The 23,493-nt window shown below is 39.9% G+C and overlaps 1 protein-coding gene across 1 annotated transcript in view; it reads right to left on the reverse strand.

Moving 5' to 3' along the window:
* LOC132158744 (RNA-binding motif, single-stranded-interacting protein 3-like) overlaps positions 1-23,493 on the reverse strand; it is a 129,675-nt gene that overhangs the window by 76,709 nt on the left and 29,473 nt on the right. The window contains exons 3-4 of the mRNA XM_059568291.1: positions 10,700-10,758; positions 7,221-7,312 (exon numbers count right to left, since the gene is read on the reverse strand). Of these exons, the coding sequence (XP_059424274.1) occupies positions 7,221-7,312; positions 10,700-10,758 (151 nt within the window). The remainder of the gene's footprint in view (positions 1-7,220; positions 7,313-10,699; positions 10,759-23,493) is intronic.

Raw genomic sequence — 23,493 nt, forward strand, 5'->3', positions numbered from 1 at the left:
GCGGTCAGCCCAGTCGCTGCCCGTAAGGCTGGCCCTGAGCGCGGCCTTCATGTCACGATGAAACCGCTCGCACAATCCGTTGCTCTGTTGGTTATAGGCTGTGGCACGATGGACCTTCACCCCAAGGACCTCGGCAACCGCAGACCAAAGCTCCGATGTGAACTGCGGACCCCGGTCCGAGGAGAGGTCGGACGGTGTGCCGAAACGGGCCACCCAAGCAGTAATGAACGCCCGGGCCACTTCCGCTGATGTAGTGGAGGACAGGGGAACTACTTCTGGCCACCTGGTGGTCCTGTCCACCATGGTGAGGAGGTATGTGTAACCACGGGAGGGGGGAAGTGGGCCCACCAGGTCCACATTCACATGATCAAAACGTCTCTCTGGCACTTTGAAGGGTGCCAAAGGAGCCTTGGTATGATGAGTCACCTTTGCGCGCTGGCACGCCACACAGGCCGCAGCCCAGGCCCTGACATCCCTCCGCAGGCCCGGCCAGACGAACTTGGCCCCCACCAGCTTGGTAGAGGCCTTCACCCCCGGGTGGGAAAGACCATGGATGGCATCAAAAACTTTATGCCTCCAGGCAGCAAGTACCATGGGGCGAGGTTGCCCAGTGGAGACGTCGCAGAGGAGTGTAGCGTTAGCCGCGCCAAACATCACATCTTCCATGAGCAGCGCCGTGGGGGCCGTCCTGTAGGCTTGCACCTCAGAGTCCGCCGTTTGATCCGCAGCCATAGCCGCATAGTCGAGGCCCAAGTGGACGGAACCAACGACCGCCCGAGAGAGGCAGTCGGCGACGAAATTGTCCTTGCCAGCCACGTGCTGAATGTCAGTGGTAAACTCGGAGATGGCCGAGAGCTGACGCTGCTGTCGACCAGACCATGGCTCCGTAGACTTGGCCATAGCAAACGTCAGCGGCTTGTGGTCAACGAAAGCCGTGAACCGCCGACCCTCCAACAGGAAACGGAAATGACGGGTGGCGAGGAAAAGACCCAGGAGCTCCCTGTCGAAGGCGCTGTACTTCCTCTCATTGTCCCGGAGCTTCCTGTTGAAAAAGGCCAGCGGCTGCCAGGCTCCGCTCACCCACTGCTCACACACAGCCCCCACGGCGTAATCAGAGGCGTCCGTAGTAAGAGCAACTGGGGCGGTCGGAGATGGGTGCGCCAGCAGAGCAGCGTTGGCCAGCGCAGTTTTGGCAGCATCAAACGCATCAGTCATCTCTGGGGACCAAACCAACGTGTCCGCCGGTCTCCTAACCCGCAAGGCGTAGTACAATGGACGCATGAGCTGGGCCGCACGGGGGAGGAAACGGTTGTAGAAGTTCACCATGCCCAGGAACTCCTGCAGGGACTTCACAGTGCGTGGGCGTGGAAAACTGGCGACGGCCTCCACCTTGGCAGGGAGGGGGACTACCCCCTGTGGGGTGACGTGGTGGCCGAGGAAGGTGATGGATGACCGGCCAAACTCGCACTTGGCCGGGTTGATGATGAGGCCATGCTCACTGAGCCGGCCGAACAGCTGCCGGAGATGAGTTCGGTGGTCGTCTGCAGATGCGCTGGCCACGAGAATGTCGTCCAAGTAAACAAACATGAACGGCATATCTCGCAGCACCGAGTCCATGAGACGCTGGAACGTCTGCGCTGCCCCCTTGAGGCCGAAAGGCATCTGTAGGAATTCGAAAAGGCCAAAGGGTGTGATGACCGCTGTTTTGGGGACATCCTGCGGGTGGACAGGCACCTGGTGGTAACCGCGCACCAGGTCCACCTTTGAGAAAATGGTGGCGCCGGCTAGGTGGGCGGAGAAGTCCTGGATGTGCGGCACTGGGTACCGGTCGGGTGTGGTGGCGTCGTTCAGGCGACGGAAATCTCCACAGGGACGCCATCCGCCATCAGCCTTGGTCACCATGTGCAGGGGAGAAGCCCACGGGCTGTTGGAGCGGCGCACGATGCCGAGGTGCTCCATGGTGGCGAACTCCTCCCTGGCGATAGCGAGCTTGGCAGAGTCGAGGCGCCGGGCTCGTGCGTGGATTGGGGGGCCCACCATGGTGATGTAGTGCTCCACGCCATGCTTAGCCACCGCCGATGAAAACGTGGGCGTGGTGATGTCGGGGAACTCAGCAAGTAGGCGTTGATACAGGTCCCCGTTGGCCAGCGTGTTTGACAGACAAAGCGCCCCTGCCCCTCCCAGCGTGCAGGGGTATGAAGCAAAAGAGAGGGCGTCAATCAGGCGGCAGTTTGTAACATCCACCAACAGTCTATAAGCGCAGAGAAAATCCGCCCTCAGGAGCGACGTAGACACAGCAGCCATGACGAAGTCCCAGCTGAAACGCCGCCCGCCGAAACACACTTCCACATGCCTCGTGCCATAGGTACGAATGGGTGTGCCGTTAGCGGCGTCCATCGGGGGGCCGTGCCCGCCAGCCATGGTGTCCACCGGCTGCGCCGGCAGGATGCTGCGCTGAGCCCCAGAATCGACCAGCAGCCGCCGGCCAGACAAGGTGTCAGTGATGAACAACAGCTTGCAGTCACGGCCAGCGCCCATAGCTGCTAATGAGCGCCGGCCCTGGCTTTTCCCTGGGCTCCAAAACTGCAAGGCTGACGACACTGCTTGGCTTTGGCCCCAAACCTGGAATGGTAATAACACCACCCGTCCTCACGCTGTCGGCGGGCCGTCACAGCAGCTGCAGTGTCTGGGTCGTCCTCCAAGGGTGGAACAGATGTGCGCTGGGTGGGCAGCAGTGCATGGACAAACTGCTGTCGGTTGGCGAGGAAAATCCTGTCTGCCTCCACCGCCAGTGCTCGGTAGTCTCTGGAGGAAGGGAGGGGGGAACTAGCCAATGCAGTGCGCACGGGTGCTGGAAGCTGCCGCAGGAATATGTGGGCGAAAAGGAATGAGGGATCCGCCGCGCCCAGCACCGCCAGCATCCTCTCCATTAACTCGGACGGCTTGCTGTCGCCAAGGCCGTTCAGGGACAGCAGGCGGTCTGCCTTCTCCAGTTCTGACAGTTCAAAGAGGCTCAACAGGAACGTTTTAAGTGCGTCGTACTTGCCGTCAGCAGGAGGAGCCTCTAACAGCGCCATAGCCCTGGCCGTCGTCGAGGCATCTAAGGCCGCTACCACGTGGAAATACTTTGTAACGTCCTGTGTTATTCCTCTCAGCTGGAACTGTGCCTCGATGTGCTGAAACCACGGCCGTGGATTATTCTGCCAAAAGTCCGGTAACTTGATGGTGGCTGCATAGATAGCGCCGACATTAGCCGCGGCCGCAGCGTTTTCACCACCGTCGTTGTGTGACATAATTCAGCAGTGTTCAACTCGCGACGGGGTCACCAAATGTGGAGTGCGGTAAGTGAGGAGACAAGAGACGGAGATGCGTCGAGTCAGCTTTATTATCCACTTCAATATATCTATCACACAGTACAGCGAGTGATATCAAAAACAAAACACACGAACACCGGAACTCGTCATCGTCTAAACCCCCCTTTTCTTAAAGGTACAGTCCCTTGGTGAATGTCTCTTTCAGACATCCTTGTGGGTCACCACAATATATATATATATATATATATATATATATATATATATATATATATTTATTTATTTATTTATTTATCATAAATTACTAATCTAATTTGTTAAATGCTAAAATCATAAATGTGAACATTCTGGAATGTACACATTGTTTGTAGCAGCCAAGGCAAAAATGATGGTATGACAGCATACAATAAACACACATAAGCCCTATTCGGACAGGAATGTTTTTTTTTGTTTTGTTTTGATTTTTTTTTTTTTTTCATGGGAAAAGTCAGGTAAATTTGTGGTCCACAGAGATGTATTTTGTGATTTTAATCCTGTCCTGTTTAAGCAAATCTGTGTTTTCCTTATAAAAAAAATAAATAATAATTATAAGAATTAAAAAGGAAATTACCTGCAGTTTTTAGGCTAACTCCTCTGAGAAATCTAATCCCATCCAGACAGGAATGTCTGAGATTATGGCATTTTATTTTGACAATGATTCTCCTCATTATTTTGACATTAGCTGAAGACAGCAGAATTTCTCATTACAGTACCTGGCGCAGCAACCTCATTATGGATTTTCACAAACTTTCTTGATGAAACTGGTGGCTCATGTACTGTTCCTGTCTGATGTAAATAAGAAAATTAAATCAAAAAGAAACTGCTCAGAATGGCAACATCAGGTATAAGTATAAAATAATTTCCTTTTGTTCATCATATAAATAATGTTCTAATTAAAAAAAGGGTTTTATTTAAATGGGTTTTATGATGAAATCCCAATCCTATTTCTAAGAGAATTGAATCCTTTCCAAACTGTGCTATAAACATACAAAAATATCAAAAAACAACACAGGCTTTCTGGTATCCAGCTGCAATCTGTCTAAATGGCAACTCTGAATTTTTTCCCAGTAATGACAAAGTAGGCCACACAATGTCTTTGATCTTTATTTTCTTTACCTTTATTTGTTCCTTGTCTATCACGGAAAGAAGAAATTTCAGAAAACAACACGACACACCAATAGCATTCAAACAAAGAGCCCTCAAACGGAGACTCTGAGAACATTTGACATTTTACATGATGATTCTATTCCATTCGCCAAAGTAGAAAGATTCCGGCAAAAATGAGTTTACACAGGGTGGAAACTCCAAACCAAAGTCCTCTCCTGGGAAAGACACACACACACAAACACAGACATCAATGCACACACAAACATGCATCACTACCAAGCATGTGGATCCACAAAGAGTGTGTGGAGATGTTCAGATGTGAAGGACATGTCTGCAGGCAACTACTCAAATAATTCACAAACGCACAGTCTTTCTCTGCTTCCCCTTGTACCGATTATACAGTTAACGTATGTGTAACAATTTACATAAATACTGCCTCATGAATAATTCATCTCCTCACAATTACAGTATTCCATACTAGAACCTCATTATGGCATCATAATTATAACGCATTCCTGCCAAACAAATTCCCTGCTTGATGCAAACTTGTTTGTTTAAACATGATAAATAAAAGTCTTACTTTTCAGGAAAGACTTTATTGTCTTTTTAAGTGGTAACAGACGTTGTTTGAAGTTAATTTAGAGAAAATCAGACATAATAAGAATGTCACAGCAGAACTAGCACAACAAACAAGAACAGAAAGGACTGGAAGTTTGAATACCATCCATGTAAAGAGGTTATGAAATCCAAAACAAAAGGTTTCTTAGAAACCCACAAGAACTCAACAGTAAATGTTAATTGAACCGAGTTCTGACATCAGACTACACACACACTTACATATATCATGTATATGGGGCGGCATTTCAAATTGCATTACTTTGTGGCATTCATACATGTATGTTTTGTTCCCATAAATATTTCAGCACTTACAGTAAGTATTCTACAAGCTTCTGAGGTACATTTCATTTCTCAATTTTACATTCGCAATATTTTTTGAATATCTAAAGTTGAGCTTGAATCATGTATTCTTATGAATATGTCCTTTCTACAACAAACATCGGTCAAATTTTGATCCACTCTCTAAACTGCATGTCTACTATGTAGACATTCTCCTCAATAAGCAGTAATCACCACATGAGAAGCTTGATACACTGGCGAAATAAGTATAAGAGGCTAGTTTTGTTGCTCAGAGGCACTGTTAAAGTGAGAGAATTCTTAATGAAAACAGGTTTAATAGGGTAGAGGGAAACTCTTCGATTGCGCTCCTGTTTAATTTAATGAGCCTTAGCCAGGCGATTTAGTTCTTTTAATTGCCCTTCTCTCTTTGTTAAAAAGACGTATGTGGCCATCTTCCACAGAGTAAATTCCACTGAATAACAGTTTCGTTTCTACAGTATGTTTCTTCCACCCGGGAAGGATTCAACAGTACTCTGTTCCTCTTGAATCCGATTAAAAACATCACAGCACGGTGAAAATTCAATTTGAAATAACTTTAGATGTTTAGATTACTCAGCTATTTGCATGAAATTCATATTCGGTAAGAGAAAGTAAAATTGAGCATCAGTTCTAAAGCAGTTACTGGTGGGCGAGAACCTTGCTGATTGGCTCGTGCGACATACCAATCACTATTTATACTCCAGATCGGCTAATCAAATTGTTCTCCTTCATAACACTCATTTTTAGCTCAGAAAAGCTACTGAAATAAGACTGAAATAACAAAAAATAAATAAATAAATAAATATATATATATATGTATGTATGTATGTATGTATGTATGTATGTATAATCTTGACATCAAACTTTTAATGGTATTGTAAATTAAATAAATAAAAATACAATACTGGGTAAAATATTCAGTCTCTATTTAGATTTAACTTGATATTGAAGGAAATTTAAATATATATTTAATATTAGCATTTTATTAATCTGTATTTTTACTACATTCTAATGCATTCTGGGACTGCCTCATCTGTGAAGGATTCTGGCCCATGAAAGAAGATATCTTAGAAGGCAGGAGTTCACTAGTTTTGGATCAGGGCCTATGAATGGCTCCCAAAATGATTAACGGCTCTTCTTACCAATTAGATGCAGTTTGGAAAACAGTTTCAGTCTGAGCCCACTAAAGCAATGTCCAGGGTTTAATGCAAGTTGAACTCAATCAACAGTATTTGTTGCATAAATGTGTTGAACTAACTTTGAATTTGGCCTTTATTACAAAAAACTAAGGTTGAAGTTATTTTCTGTGGTAATGGACATTAAACAGCAGAGGCTGTCGATTGAGCTTAATTTAAATGGTAAATTCTATTACTCGGACCACGGAAAACATGCAAACATGAGCAAAACACATCCTTTCTCTCTCTGGCTCCCCGCCTCCCTCTCCTCCTCTCTGTAAGATGACCTGTCTGTTTCATACGAGGCCTGCTGCGTTGCAGAGAGCTCTGACAGGCATGCATTTAAATGGGATTTCAGATACACAAACCATCTGCATCCTGACAGCCTGCAAGCTTATGAATATTAGAGGACAGATGCTTTAAACAACTGTGCGTGAGTCTGAATGCACACACTGGACATCGAGCTACATGAGTCCATTGCCACCTCTTCTAGCTTATCATACGTATACATCCTCCACAGATGTTTACCACCAACATCTTCCCTACAATCATTATCACCATCAGGGACACCATAATTAGAAATAGCAGCAATATACTTGGTATCCTCATCCTGTTCTGCTAAGGTTTAGACACGTTGTAAAGTTTAGCTTACCTTTGCCATCTGTGCCTGCACGCCACTGGCCTTCAGGGACGCTACAGCTTTCTGTGCCGCCGCCGGACTGTCGAAATCCACAAAGCCATATCCTACACACACACACATGTACAGAATAAGAGTGAGATAAGAGTTATTTATACACACTACAACACACATATCTTAGTGTTTTTGCCAAAAACTGAAGAATTCTTTATCGGACATTAATCAGACGTTATCGGACACATTTATCAGATTTACAATTCAAGGGTCAAAACAAGACCGCTCAGTTGTTTGTCTTATCACACTGATCGTTGGCGACACAAGAGAGTCTGCATGTTTGAGCACAGCCGCTTGTGTCTGTGTGTGGGTTTGTGTGTGTGCTTGGGGAGACAGGAAACGGCCATTTTGTTCAAGGCTCATGCTTGTCAACTATTTCCTCAGTAACAGGACAGAGAAGAATTCAGCCTGACCTCACCCCTGCTGGAAAATCCAGCTTAAAGCTAGAGTTCAGCCAAAAATGAACATTCTGTTATTACATTGGAACTCCTTTTTGGAACGCAAAAGGTGCATTTTTAATAATTAATAATAATAATAATCATGCATCCAGATCTCTAAAGTCCTGTAACAGCTTGGTGTGATGAACATCAACATGTAAGTAAATTTACTACTCTTATAACCACATTCATAAGAGAATTAATGTTGAACAAATCATGAAGAAATTCCTTTAAGTTTCATTCTATCTTTTCAAAGAATAAGCAGATGAAGTGCACAAAAATGGACTGAATGAGTTGTTCTCAAATTAAACTAATGCTGAACTCGTTCAATGATCAGGTTGTAGCAGTTAGCAACTAAATGAATGGGAAAATTATTATTAAATTATGACTTAAAAAATCAGTTTGTTCCTCACACAAAGCTGCTCCATGAATTCAGAGGATTTGGAATATAGAGCACAAGTAGTATGGACTACTTTCGGGATACTATTTTGATTACTTTTACATCCTTATTGAAGCGTGCAATTTCTAATTTGAGGGGAAAAAAGTACAGCAAAAAGAAATGAACATACAATATTGTAACATATTAAGGGTTGGTTTTTTTATTTTATTATTATTATTATATATTTGTATTTATTATTCTATTCTATTCTATTCTATTCTATTCTATTCTATTCTATTCTTATATATTACTGTATATACCAGCTAATAGGCAGCTTAGATCTTTTAGAAAGAAGTTACCATGTTTCAAGTTTCAAAACACAGCTACTATTCCAGCAGGGTCCATTCCGCCACCCAGCTCTTTAACCAAACATTCTTTTGGCAGTAAGCGAGATAGAAGATCCACGACTTCCTTTACGATGTATCATAATAAAAACTGCAGTGGCCCTCAGTACATTTGAGGCACATTTGAGGCAGTGTGTCTTCCTTCATTCGGCGGAGGCATTCTCACCATAAGCCTCTCTAAACTCTAAACACACACACTCTCAAAGCCTGACTGATATCCAAAACCACAGATGGCAGAACGCAGAGCTTTGGAGAGGCCGCGAACGGTTGAAGCCAACAGCTCTATATGCCAGACATATGTGTTCATTTACGCACACACACACACACACACCTTACATATAGAACAACACGCCATCCGCATTGAAGCCCACATTAATGGAAGCGAGAAGGAGAGGGACAAAGATCTCTACAGCAGAGAACTGAGCCGTCCAGATGTTCCAAAGACTGCAGATGTTTCAAAAGCCTAAGAAAACAGAGCGTGTGTGTGAAAGAGGACTGTTCTTGATCCAGAGAGAGGAACACTTCTGGTTTGAGAGATCGCTGCGAGCATTCCTGAGGTCATTGACCAAAAGAGCTAAACAGCAGCCATCAGGAAGTGGGCTGAGAAAGAGGTTTCAAGCTAAAAAATCCAGGGATCAATTCTTATTAACAATGGGACGTCCAGAACCAGAACAGGCCTGAAAAGGAACTTGATAGAGAGGTAAAAAGATAAAAAGCATGTGTTTGTGTGTAGACATCACGCATATGAGGCTTTGAAAGCCTTACGTAATTAAATCCATAAATACAAATACGCCTCAAATGAGTGTGCGCTTTCTCTCCATTTCTTTTCTCACTATCCGTCTTTTTTCCTCGGATGTCAAAACGGTGGAAAAAAAAGTGTGTGTAAACTACCTCCTCTTCCTCTGTGCATAATTCCAATTAGAAAAGGAAAGCGAGGTAGTGAAAGAGGGAGCTTGTTGGTGTGCTCGTGTGTTGTACGACACAAATATTTACGTTCACTACATTTAATGAGAGGCTCGTGATTGAGTCAAAGAGAAAATCAAACACACCCTCAGTGTTGCCCACAACCCCCACTGCTTTCACCCTCTCCATCTGTCATTGTGGACAAGGGGAAAAAACAGCTGTTTGAAATTGAAAATGTTTCTTTTTTCTGCACAATTACAGAGTCTAGCTGCTTAAATTCAAAACACACAAAGTACACATGCGATTAAACCATGTGTGTTTATCGAACAGCCAACAATCCATGTAAGAAGAGTTGCAGAGCTTGATAACTTACGAGTAATCTTCAGAAGCAAACGGACCAAACAAACTTGATTGTAAACGACCCTTGATTGCTTACTCTACCATACGGGACTAATCTACAGCAGATAGGCCTGTAATTGCGATCAATCGACATATCTTTGAAATGAATAGTGCATATCCTGTTCAAAAAAACAAAACAAAACAAAACAAAAAATGGTGTAGAAACAAGCAGGACAAACATATGTAGATTCAGCGAAGCCGTGAATGAAGCGAATCCATCTTTTTGTTCATTTCCTGTCAGATATCCTTGGCTCCCATAAGTCCTGGCTGGAAGCCCATCAGGGTGGAGAAGCCTGGCAGAGTGGGAGGGCTGTTAACTCCAGGAAGTGGAAGTCCTCTAAAGCCTGGAGTGATTTCCTCTGCTTCCCAAAAACACCCTCTCTCTGCAGTTATCATGTGGGAATTAATACCCATTTTTGGACACATTAGATGTGCCCTCAGAGAGAAAGCTTGACAAAATGAAAAGACGCACACATGCATAAACACAAAACAAAAACCTGCGGACCCCAGATTGGCAGATTGTGTAGGAAGCCAGGCTGTTTATTTACAGCGCTGGCTGAGTGTTTCCTGAAAAGAGGCTGTCTGCTAAATCATCAGTTTCTGCCGGACGCTTCCCTCGCCCCATGGCTATTTCTAAACCACCACAACTAGGCCCGGACTTTTCAAATCAACACAGGAGGAACCTTGTGCTTTTCCTTGCCGTGTCTAACACTGTTAGTCACGCTAACGTCTTATCCGGTTGTAAAGACTTCACCCACAATCATGCTAATGCATTTCCTCCTCTCCAGACAAATTCTAGACTAATCAGAGTCTTTCAAAAGCTGTCATTTTACAAGGATTATTGATTATTTGAAGTGAGACTGTGAATGCTCTCTGAACGTGTTTTTAATACGAGCTGACATTGACTGCGCTACTCACCTTTGCACTGGTTGGTGTTTTTGTCCAGGATTGCCTTTGTTGACACTATTTTTCCATACCTGCGAAGGACAAAGAGAACAACAGGATCAGCTCAAATGAAAGCAAGCTAGATAAAGTACATATGAATCTATTGCATGAAACTCAGTTTTAGACTAAGCATTTTATGCATCTTAAATACACACTATTGAACAATATTTTCACACTTTTTGCATAAGTTGACAAAACAACTGTAAATGTAGTTATTTAAACTCAACAATATTCATTTATTTATAAATTAAATGCATTAATTTAAAAATCTGAAATTAAATTTTGTCTATTTAACTACCATGAACATTTCCACCACAATATAATTTCCACCATATCTCAAATTACATTCAACTCTTATATACATTCAACTCAGACTTACATTCAAATTGAACAGATTATCAAACAAGAAAAAATAAAAATAATAAAAAATAGACCTGTAAATCATTCACAATAAGATGTATAACATGCATTTATTAAATAGATTTTCATTGAGGCCTGGGATAAAAATCTATACATAAAAGATATTTGAAAAAAAAGATTTTAAATAAAAATATGACATGTTTTAATGTGACCTTCACATGAGAAAAAAATATATATAAATAATAAAAGTCAACCCCAAGTGCCCGAACTTGACGAAAAACCCAAGTGCAATGCTGCTCCGAACTTAGTCAATTAAAAAGTTTGAACCTAATTTAAAGAGTACATTTAATAAAGATTTAGCTTAGCTTCATTAAAACCTTGATGAAGGGATGTTTATCGATACATCAATACCTTCCTTAACAGGACACTGTAAACAAGGGGAGGTTGATTTTGGGTGCAGGATGTGAGTCTCAAACCCCAGTGATTTAATTAAAAGCTGGAAGCACCACAGAGCCCCAATCCCCAGCCTCGTTTTCACTTTTTCACCTCAACTCACAGCACTGAGTTGCCTACTCTTGTATTCTTCTAATAATCTTTCTCTTTTTTCTGTCTCTGCCCCACAAAACCCCTATTCACATTGCAAAATCAGTCTCATCGCAGAATCACGAAAGTGTCTGCACAACAGATGAATCTCTTTCCTCTCTGCAGTCCCTCTTTTCCCTTTTTCCTCCCCTACTGCCTTCCTTCCATCCACGACGGAGGTAATAAAGTTACTTCTCGCTTCCGTCTCCGCCTGAAGACCGGGAAGACTGATATAAGCGTGGCGCTCCTGAAGTGACTTTTAATTAATATTTAATGTGGCTCCCACCTCCAGGTAAAAGCGGGAGACTATATTACCCACCTTTATAAGGATGGAGGCGTTTAATAAGGGAAAGATCATTTCACTGTCACCGTGAGAAGAGCCTCCCATCGAGGCATTGTACTGCTGATGTCTGGAAAATGGCAGCTAATTCATCTCATATACCGTATATGCCCGTAAACGTCAAAGCTTCATAGAAGAATTACAAATAAATATCGTAAGTTGCCGTAGAATGCTGCGAGGTTGAAAGAACAACCGTCGTACAAGATTTAGTGTGAATTTATCAACAAAGTCTTCTGCAATTCACACCATCACACAAGGAGTAAGTGTGGGAGGATGTTTTTTTGCGAAAATGGATAATCACAACTCTGGGGTCGCAGAAACTCATTATAGAAACAATACTGGTTTTGTTAGATTTTTTTTTCTTCCGTCAATATGGTTTGTCAGTAAACAAAGTAGAAGCCTGGGGGACAAGAGCAACCACATAACAGAGAGTGGAAGACATGAAAATGAGAAGCTCTGCTGGAGAAAGCATGTAGCGGACCAAAGTGAAGGAAACACATGAGAACCATTTGACTCAAACGCTTGATTTGCTGGCATTTCATCTTGCAAAACAAGTGGTTGGACAAACACAGGCATCTCAGATGAGTGAGTGGGTCGAGGGTGGAGCTGAGGGAGGAACATAACTGGCAACATTTCCGCAAGCCAGTGCCATGCTGCGGTCATGCACACGGATGTCTCGCTAACACCAAACTTACGAACAGGAAGGTTTCCTCACAAACAGTTCTCTTGCAGCCAATAAGGGGGTGCAGGGAGTGAAATTTCCCTGTAATCATGTGCCTGTCTTGTTTTGTTTGTTTAGATGCTTATAAATGAATCATTGTGAACTACCGAGGTGGGGTAATGTTTAATAGACAGAGACTATGGTTTGAATTTATAAGTAACAAAATGAAAGTCTTTGTTGAAACCTAAAAAACTTTAATGACCCCAATGCCGTACTTTCTGGTTAACGTAATGCTCTTTAGGATCATTTGTCAGGATGACACAGCTAACATTGTAGCCAAAGGTGGAGGAGCTCACTGTGAGAACATCTGGCAAAACGTCCTGATCGCGCTAACACTCCACAATGAACTTCAGGGTAGTTTTAAGTTGATGGAGAGCAGCAGTGCTGGGATGTGACATTATTCTACCCAGGTTTAAAGGTTCATTATGGAATGTGTTGGCCTCTCTATCACAGCCTGTGGCTGAAACACAAAACTTTCAAAGTCATTTAATTTAGAAAATGGATTGGGGTAAGAACAGTTTTGAACACTGATTGTATTTCGATAATGTAATTTTTTGTCATTTTGTCAAATCTTTTATAATGAACCGCTAATGACATAGATAAGGAGTTCTGTCATTTACACACACCCAAACTCAATAGCTTTAGTTTTTTTTTTACTATTTAGTTTTACTAGACTATAACTAACTAAATAAATAAATAACATACGTAATAGCTAAATGTGACCCTAGACCACAAAACCAGTCTTAAGTCACAAGGGTATATTTGTAGCTATAGCTAACAAAATACTGTATGGGTCAAAATTACTGATATTTGTTTTAATAAGTAAAGATCACGCTCTGTGAATATATGTTGTACATTACATTCCTACCATAAATATATCAAAAGTTAATTTTTGATAGTAGTAATATGCATTGCTAAGAACTTTATTTGGACAACTTTAAAGGTGATTTTCTCAGTATTTAGATTTTTTTGCACCCTCAGATTCCAGATTTTCAAATAGTTGTATCTTGGCCAAATATTGTCCTATCCAACCCATACATCAATGGAATTTATAAATGTCAATTTCCAAAAATGGACCCTTATGACTGGTTTTGTCATCCAGGGTATAATATAGATTTAAAATAACGGATATATATATATATATATATATATATATATATATATATATATATATATATATATATATATATATATATATATATATATATATAGTAAATGATGACAGAAGTCGAATTTTGCGGCGAACTATTTCTTTAATGTGGTCTAAATGTGGTCAGCACCCAAAGACGCATGAGCTTTGCTAATTAGCATCGGATGCATTTTATTACAGTGTGCACATATGTAAAATTCATGCTCGCAAATCTCAAGTGTTATAAGTCACACTAATGAAGTTCTGAACCCTTGTTTTTATTAAACAAGAGCAGGAATGTTTTTCTGGAATGCATATCAATAGAACTGTTTTGATGATTGCGTATCAGGGTTACTGCCGATCAACATAAAACTGTTTCTATGGATGCTGACTTTTGATTAAGAACAAGATTCAAGTGTTTTTACAAGATTCAAGTGTGTTTACTAGTTGAAAACTTTCAGAACCTCAAGCATGGAGTTCCCCTCGTGGATGGCTGTTGTGCCAAGAATTCAACCTTATATAACATCAAGCCAAAGAGCCAACTGGTTTACAGTGAGAGACATTGCATGCTACAATATTAGTAAATCATCTACTCTATGATATATGATGATTATTATATACAGCAATATTATAACCACGAGAACAAAAATAGCATTTTAAATTACTTTATGTCCTTAGAACCGCCTTGAGTGAGCTGGACACAGTTAGTCATTGTTTCGAAGTGAGAAGTGAGTATAAGGTTTTTTAATGAATCTTTGCAAATCAACTTTCCTAATAATATGCTAGTTAGCAAATTCCAAGATGAATGCTGCTAAAGATAACAGTCTCAGAGAACGGCTCGTCACCCCATGGAAGAGAGGGGTGAGATGAGCAGACTTCATTATCATTTAAAGGGACATGCACCAAAACGTTTAGCTATAAAAAGAACTGTTTTTGACAGGGTAAAAAGGGTGTTGTTTTACACTACAATTGAGCAATTTTAACCAAAGTATGTTATAGTCTTATCATTAAGACCCTAAATAATCATATCAACTTGTGTAAAAAGGGCATCCGGTGACTCCTTTAAAAGAAATATCTTATTCATTAAAAATAAAAATTAAAATGTTTTAAATTGGACTACCCTAAAACAGCTTTCCTTTTCATTGATGACACTAAATGCCACAGCTGTCACCTTTCATGATGCAATAAAGTGCTGTCCTACATTTTAAATATGCTATTTCACTTATGTCACATATAGTGTGCAAAAAACGTCACATTTAGATGGGCTTTAAAAGAAACATCTAATTAATACATCAAACATGATCCAAAATATAAATATCACATTTAATTAATTACACACACACACACACACACATATATATATATATATATGTGATATATTTATATTTTAGATAACAAAGATGCATTAAATCGATAAAAAAACGGTGAAATATTATTACATTATGTGTTTTTTTTTATAACGTTCATATATATATATATATATATATATATATATATATATATATATATATATATATATATATATATATACATGTAGTGGTTTATTTTTTGACATTTTGTGGTTTTTGCAATAATAATAATAATAATTTGTATTTGTATAGCACCTTTCCAAAACTTTACAGGTCAGGATTTAAGGAACATAAAAAGACAAACATCAATACCAGAGGACAGAACAAAAACCAAGAGCTGACAGTAATATACAGCGGCCACTTACAAAGTTAGATTAGGGATACATGAGAATGTAAATAAACATCCATAACAGATTACAAATTACAGACTGAGAGCTGAAGAGTAAAAATGTGTTTTTAAGAGGTTTTTGAAGGAGAGAAGGGAGGATGCTTGATGGATGTTTTGGGGAAGAGCATTCCAGAATCTGGGAGCCACAACACTGAAAGCTCTAGCTCCCATAGTCACCAGACGACACTTAGGGGTGACTAACAGTCCCTCACTAGATGATCGTAACGAGTGGGCAGGAACATAAGGCAGAAGTAAGTCAGAAAAATATGTAGGACCAAGGTTATGGAGAGCTTTATAAGTGAGTATTAGTATTTTGTAGTTTATGCGCAAGGAAACTGGAAGACAATGAAGGTCATAGAGGATGGAGGTAATGTGATCGCTCTTTCGTGTGTGGGTAATCAAGCCAGCTGCAAAGTTTTGAACATATTGTAATATCATATTTTATATTATTAGCTGACAGGCCATTAAGAAGTGAATTACAGTAATCTAGTTGAGATGCGACGAAGGCATGTACTGTATAACAGTTTCAGCATTCAGCTGACTGAGAGAGGATCGAATATGCAAAATATTACGTAGGTGGAAAAAAGCTGTCTTTTTTTTAAACATTACTTTACCAATGTGATTACTGAATGAAATCAATGAGAACACCAAGATTGTGAATTTTAGTGGAGGGTATGATCAGATCACCATCTAGATCTATCAGTTGACCAGCGAGCTAACATACAACAGCTTTAGACCCAATCAGAATTACCTCAGTTTTATCAGAGTTAAATTTAAGGTAATTTGCCGCCAGCCAAAACTTGAATTCCTTGATGCAATTTGTTAATGCAGAAACATTGAGGTGGAAGGTGTGCTCAAATACAAATATTAAATATTTTGTGGTTTCTAGAAAAATATATGCAGCATATAAATATTTCTTGATCACCAACTCAGCATATCAGAATGATTTCTGAATGATCATGTGACACTGAAGACTAGAATGATGCTGAAAATTCAACTACATATATATTCCATTATAAACAATGTACTGGAATCTTTAAGGGACAATAAAAGTCAGAGTAGATTTATGGAGTTATGTTAAATACATTTTATACGCCTCAAATCTTGGTGAAGAAACTCACAACTATTAATATAACTTGAAGACAACACGGTGACAGACAGAATCAAAGAAAGAAAGGAGGCAACAACGCCCTTACAATAACAGATCCTCAGAGAGCTTTAATTAGACTGCTGATACCACACACACCAAAACCCTACTGTCATATACCACAGCTCAGCCAGAACGTGGGATCACAATGTTCTAACTCTGCTCATCTGGATAAAAGAACCATCTCTCCACACTGACCAGAGCAGAAAAGGTCCAAAAGAGATGCCCACAAATGACACACACAGGCCCGATCACACGCCACCACCCTTTCCAACGCAGCACACACTGAACCCTCTGAGCACTTTAGTCAACCCACAAGCATACAAAATCAAATCAACATGAACACAAAAACTGTAAACACCACATGAGGTTAACCAAAATGCCTAGAATGACTTTCAATGAAGATAAATATATTTCTAGATCCACACACGCACTTTTGAAAGATCGCGACACGGCTCGACATGCTGTGACAGCCCAAGCTGGGAGTAGATCCCAGCTGATTTGATCACTGTCAAGACAACGTGCATTGTGTAGGAAGCTTTCAGCTGCAGTGTGTGAAGTGCTAATGACAGTTCTCAAAGGGCCGTCACACACTCTGATCTGTGTTTTTATTTTCCCCAGAGCGCCGGCAGCCACGGATGCCGGACCGTTTGATGTCTCGTGCCGAGAGATGTGAACCAGCATTCTTTCAACTTCTATCCAGGTGGGTGTGTAGGATCTCTTAATTGGCTACCAATGCAGCTGTCTCGTCTGACAAGCCGCTCGACACTTCTGTGCCGTGAGTTATAAGCATCTGATGTTTGTTTGTACACTCGCTTGCGCCGCTGGATTCGAGAAAGAGGCCCTGTGCCTTTGCAAAAGGAGGATTCGCTTTCCTAAAGCGCTATGGCCTTGATTTACTGAATGTCTACATGTATAAAGCCTCGTCCAAACTTGATAGAAAGTACAAAAAATGTCTAAGCTTAGACATGACTCAATATACAAGCAAAAAATCATGTAAAAAGTGTTTATAATACAGCATTTCTGCTCACCACATGAAGTGAAATTTACAGTAAAAAACAGCAGCTGTTGTCGCCGAAACAGTAGCAACGTTTTAGATATTACAGGATTTTTTAATAGTACTAAACAGTATATTTCATTATCTGAAATAATGTTTTATATATATATATATATATGTGTGTGTTTGTTGTGTGTGTGTGTGTGTGTGTACAAAAACAAAAACAGGAGAAATATAATTATATAGATAGTTATATAATTATAAAGAAACATAATTATATTAAAGGGATAGTTCACCCAAAAATGAAAATTATGTTTATCTGCTTACCCCCAGGGCATGTAATGGCAGATTTATAAGTGCATTACCACCACCTATCTCTTAAGTGGACCATTGACACTCTTAATTGAGGTTGTAGATAGAGTGTCTATGGTCCATTTGAGAAATAGGTGGCGGTAATGGACTTATAAGTCTACGATCCGCCGTAAAGCAAAAAGAAGAAGACGTTTCAGGTGTCAGCTGTTCAGAAGCACTCAGGATGCGTTCAGGTCAATTCTGACATTGTGGTGAATCAGAGGTAAAAATGATATAAATACTTTTCAGTTTCTTGCTCAGAGTGATCGTTTTGTGTCTTTACATGTCAATGTGTTGTCACGAGCCGCGGGGTTTAATTTGGTTTTGTTTGTGTATGTTTTTTGACTCTCAAAGCCGTGATTCCCATCCACTTCCATTATATGACTGCAACCGTTAAAAATCTTTGTTTGTGTTCTACTGAAGAAACAAAGTTACCTACATGCCCTGGGGGTAAGCAGATAAATACCACATTTTCATTTTTGGGTGAAATATCCCTTTAGTAATAGTGGGAATGTCAGTTGACAGTATTTCACTGTAAATTATAAGAACACTGTTACATTTTTACATCCAAAATCTATACATCTAACAGTAAAATGTCCCATTAGATCTATTAGAGTTGTTCATTATATATAGAAATGGAAATTACTCTTAACCAGTTAACAGTTTTTTTATTATTAAATTAAAATAAACTTCAATTTTTTTTTTATAATGTGTGATTATATCACATACTTAAATGATATGGTAAATAAATGACGTGTTTACAATTAATATTTATTAATTGCAGTGGCAGACATTTTACATTTCTACATTTTGCCTAAACTGTCTGAAAAAAGAAAATAATAGCATTAAACCAACACTTAGAGAAGGGAATTTTCTCTTTGTTTTTGCAGAGGACTCCATAGGTGTCCTATTATTCAGTGAGAGCCCAGAGAGAGCGACATGACTAACATTTGGTGAAGTTACCAAATGCAAAACTCTTCTTTAAATACAGGTGTGACCAACTTATTTGCAAATGTGGATGTGCACAGTTAATCTTAGTTAAATCACCCGGAATAAGCCTACAGACACACACGCAATCTGTAGATTATACTAGCAAATTAGTATGCTTTTTACATTATTAGTGCACTTTATTTATTATTTATAGTATATCTAGGTCTGTGCATCCAAAACGCAACAGGAGCCGTGCTAACTGTACAAGGCTTGCATCGCTTTTTTTGTCCTTGGTAGAAGTGATTGGCAAGAGAGTGTGTCAGTCAAATCCAGTCTAAAACACCTTTATCCCGAGTGTTTAGGTACTTTTTGACTTAGCTTCCCACTTCCTCTTCCTCTCCCACCTCACACTATTGACAGGAGCTGTGTGATACTGAGGGAGACAGAGAGATTGAGTTTACAAATACTTCAAGACGACTCTTGATCGCTAGCAGCTTTTTGGCCCTCATACGCTCTTCTGAACATACCCAGGGCAGTTGAGCTTCAAGAGGAGTCAGCCACTCATCTGACCTCAGGTTAGGTCTGAATGCTGGAGACATTTTGCTGCTTTTAGGTTGAAAAATATAACAGCGGTGAGAAATAACCACAGATATTGCAGAGAAGTCTCATAAGGGAAGAAGTCAGTATAGAGACATTACCCTGCACCAAGAAAACATAAACCTATTGAAGTAGGTCTAACTGCAAAATTATTCTTTTTGGTTCAGGACACAAATTTTAGATTTTTGAAATCAAGTGGTAATCAAACACAGTACTAAAATGGCATAAGTAAGCAAGCAATCCTTAAAGAAAAAAAAAAAAAATTCCCTTGATCTTTTGACATATAAGAGGTAATTATACTATAAAAACATCCTGTAAGTTTCAGAACTCAAAACTTTGTTGTTAGTCCAAAAACATCTTAAAGAAGGCGGTTCCAAATTATGATCTATTCATTTTTTGATGTTAAAATCTTGATAACATTATAAGTGGATCTCAGAGAACAGTACAAAATGAAAAGCAATAACAATTTCTTGCCAACTTTAAATTCACAAATTAATATTAATAACGTATCTTGTAAAGTTGAAGATAATTCAAGTTTGCATCCCAGGAATAAATTACATTTAAAAATATACTTAAAGTTTTCTTTTAAATTGTAATAATATTTCACAATATTTCTGTTTTTATTGTATGTTTGATGAAACAAATAAGACCTACCAACCCCAAACTTCTAAATAGTAGTGTAAAATTACAATAATTAATTAAAAACTACAGAGAGCCACCCTATTAGTTGCCTATAAACCTTGTGTGCTCTCTCCAAATGATAGCATTGAGTAAAGAACAGACTGCCAAGACACTAAATACTAAAGATTTGAATTGTTGTTTTGGTAAAACTGGATAAAAGTCGCTGGAGAAACGTTTACTTTTGAGAGTGCACTAGATACAGAGTTGATATCAGCACGCTCACCGAATGCTTTTTGAACCATACTCTCTTTTGCATTACATTACAGCAGAGACATGAATAAAACTCGAGTTAAAAAATATGAATTATGAATCAGTCTTCAAATCATTAGAAATACTAGCCTGATTTTCTCCCTGTGATTAGACATTTCTACAGAGAAGGATACATAAATCATAAGAGTAGAAAAAGAAGACGACAAATGTACTGTAAGAAAGCAACAATTTGAAATAAAAACCATGACCTGTTATAGCCTTGTCACTGGCACAGAAATGGTTTGCATGCTCTGGATGCCTGAGTTATTTGAGCCCAGGGGGGGTTCTGCCGACTGAAAATGAGATCCTACCCCAGAGGCCCCCCTAGATATGGCAGCCCTGTACACAAGAGCAATTCCTCCACTGCCTCAGTTAGTCAATCAGGCTGAGAGACAGAGAACAAAGGAGGGGGTGCCATTTTTGGGCAGCAAGCCTTGGATGGTTTTCAGTGAATTTAAAATATATTAGCTATTATATATATATATATATATATATATATATATATATATATATATATATATATATAGGAGAGGAGTACAGAATAAAACCAGGAAAATGAGAACCGCTGAATGCCAAGATGCCACTAGAAGCAATATAATTACTTTTTGATCATACTCTCTCTCACACACACACACACACACACAGGAAAAAAAAACACAAATGATATCAATTTTATATCTCAGTTGTTTCTCCTAGACAGCAATGAGATTAACTGGAAAGCAAATGAAATCTCCTGCTCCCTATATTTTGCTCTTGAAAAAAGCCATTTTAGAAATCTTAAATCGTGTCTCTTTTAGGGTTTCAAATTCAGAATCAAAAGTTTTCAACATGAACCAAAACATTTATCATTAATTAAAATACGAGATTAAAAAAAATGAAATGAAATAAAAAGTAGAAAAGATGTGCTATCCACATTAATTTTATAAGACAGTTCTATACTATCACTGTATGTTTCATTCGTCTAAATTGTTTATTTGTCATTAAGGAATTTTACTCTGCAGCTTTTTTTACATTTTCTCTACTGATCTGAATCTGTGAATACTGCAAAATGAACTTAAAAATGACAAAAACCTATACAGTCCTATTATCTATTTGTAGATAAAACAATCAAACTAGCCAAGATTTTAATAGGTAAAACATAATAGTTAGGGGAGGTACAGCACATTTCTTTTTGCTTAATTTTTGTCTTCATCTGCAAAAGGTCAGTAAAAATGTTTAACATTTCACATATACTAAGAGACAAGTTGGCATAAAACATACATAACTTAGCCGGAATGAAATTTCTAGTTCATCCCTTAAAACCTTGCTCCAAGTGTGAGCAGAATCGAGTTGGATTGTATTCACTTTCTCTCTGTACCATTAGATTACAATCAGAGACATAATGAGGGGCTATGAAATGCAATTATTTTAAATGGTATTGTAAAATGCTGTGTCCTGAGGGTTAATACTCCATGATATCGAATCATGGAAAGGAAAAGTAATGAACTGGCTCACAGACATGACTCTCCGCCCTCTGGTTTCCACCAGCACACATACGTACATACTGTACAAACTCACACACACACGCACACACAATTGCAGATGCATAATGAAAGCACATAAACATGATGACGATGTATACACCAAAGGCCTTCATTAATAATTCATGATTCATATTCAGGCCTTTTATGAAAACGCCGTGGTACATTTTCAGTTTTTTGTCTCAGTAAATGCAACACTCTTCCAATCTGACCTTTTTACCTCTTCTAATCCAACATAACTGAGAAGTAAAAACTATTATGTTTAAGTCGCAAACATTCTGCATCTACATCATGACAACGTGCCATTCCTCAATGATCATATAATCTAATAAAAAAATAATAATAAAAAACTGTGAGCACGGCAAGCTGAAAACTAGAAGGGCTCATTTTCATGGCTGAGGTTTGAGATTCTGCTGAGGCCACGTTTTTTCCTTTAGAGTATAACCCCATTGCACCTTCAGCCTCAAAACCCTGCCAATCATCCGCGGGGAATCACACAAGAAGATCTCCGAAATGTCAGCCTGACAGAAGCACTTTTCACTGCCCTTCCCACCACTGCAGCAGAGCCACTGGAGGACGTAAAAGGGTCACTAACAGTGTGTGCATGTGCACAAAATGTGTGCGTATGCATGCACGCAGCTGTAAGCTTTAGATCGCGACACCAGGGTGCCAGATATGCATGCATGGCATCTTAATCACTGTGGTGTTATGTAAAAAAAAATGCAAAGTGTGTTTGTGGACACTCTTTTTTTCTGCTGAGTTCCAAAAGTGAGCCCCAAGGCGAACCCCTTTGACCTTTCCAAAATGCTACTGCCCATTTGGCACGGCAGCCGCAGCTAATAAAACTTTTATAATCATGAATTTTTTATTCCAATCCCGCTTCAGGCCTTGGGCTAACCTGGACGATGGTAGCCCGAGACCCTGAGAGAGATTGAGAGATGTTGTGGGAGGCTGTGCCTTGGGGTTTCATCATTCTACCCCCTGAGTTTCGATGTTAACATTTGCAGCATTATAAGTGGCATGCATTTCAGTTTTTTTTTCTTCCCTTTAAGAAACAAAAACAAACTTTAACTAAAATACAGTCACAATGAATTCTGGGAACTAATTTCAGCCCGGTAATAGCAGTCATCTGCGTAGGGTCCACAAGACAAAGCAGTCCTTGATTTAAACGTTGCTTAGAAACTGCTGACCCCATATCCATATTTTCATGGCCGACTATATATGGGTAAAATTAGGAAATTCAGAAAATTTCACAGAAGGTCATGGCACTAGAGTAAATGTCTTAGGTTTTAAGGCAGAAAGCCCCCACACAGGATTTACATTTGCATGAGTCATCTGAGAAGAAGATTATCCAAGCTGCCCCCTGGTTCTTGTACAGCGTTTCACAATGACCTCCCTACTCTCTAATGATGCTGACTTGCCATCG

This window comes from Carassius carassius, chromosome 15 (assembly GCF_963082965.1).
Source record: "Carassius carassius chromosome 15, fCarCar2.1, whole genome shotgun sequence".
In the NCBI taxonomy this organism is placed as follows: Eukaryota; Metazoa; Chordata; class Actinopteri; order Cypriniformes; family Cyprinidae; genus Carassius; species Carassius carassius.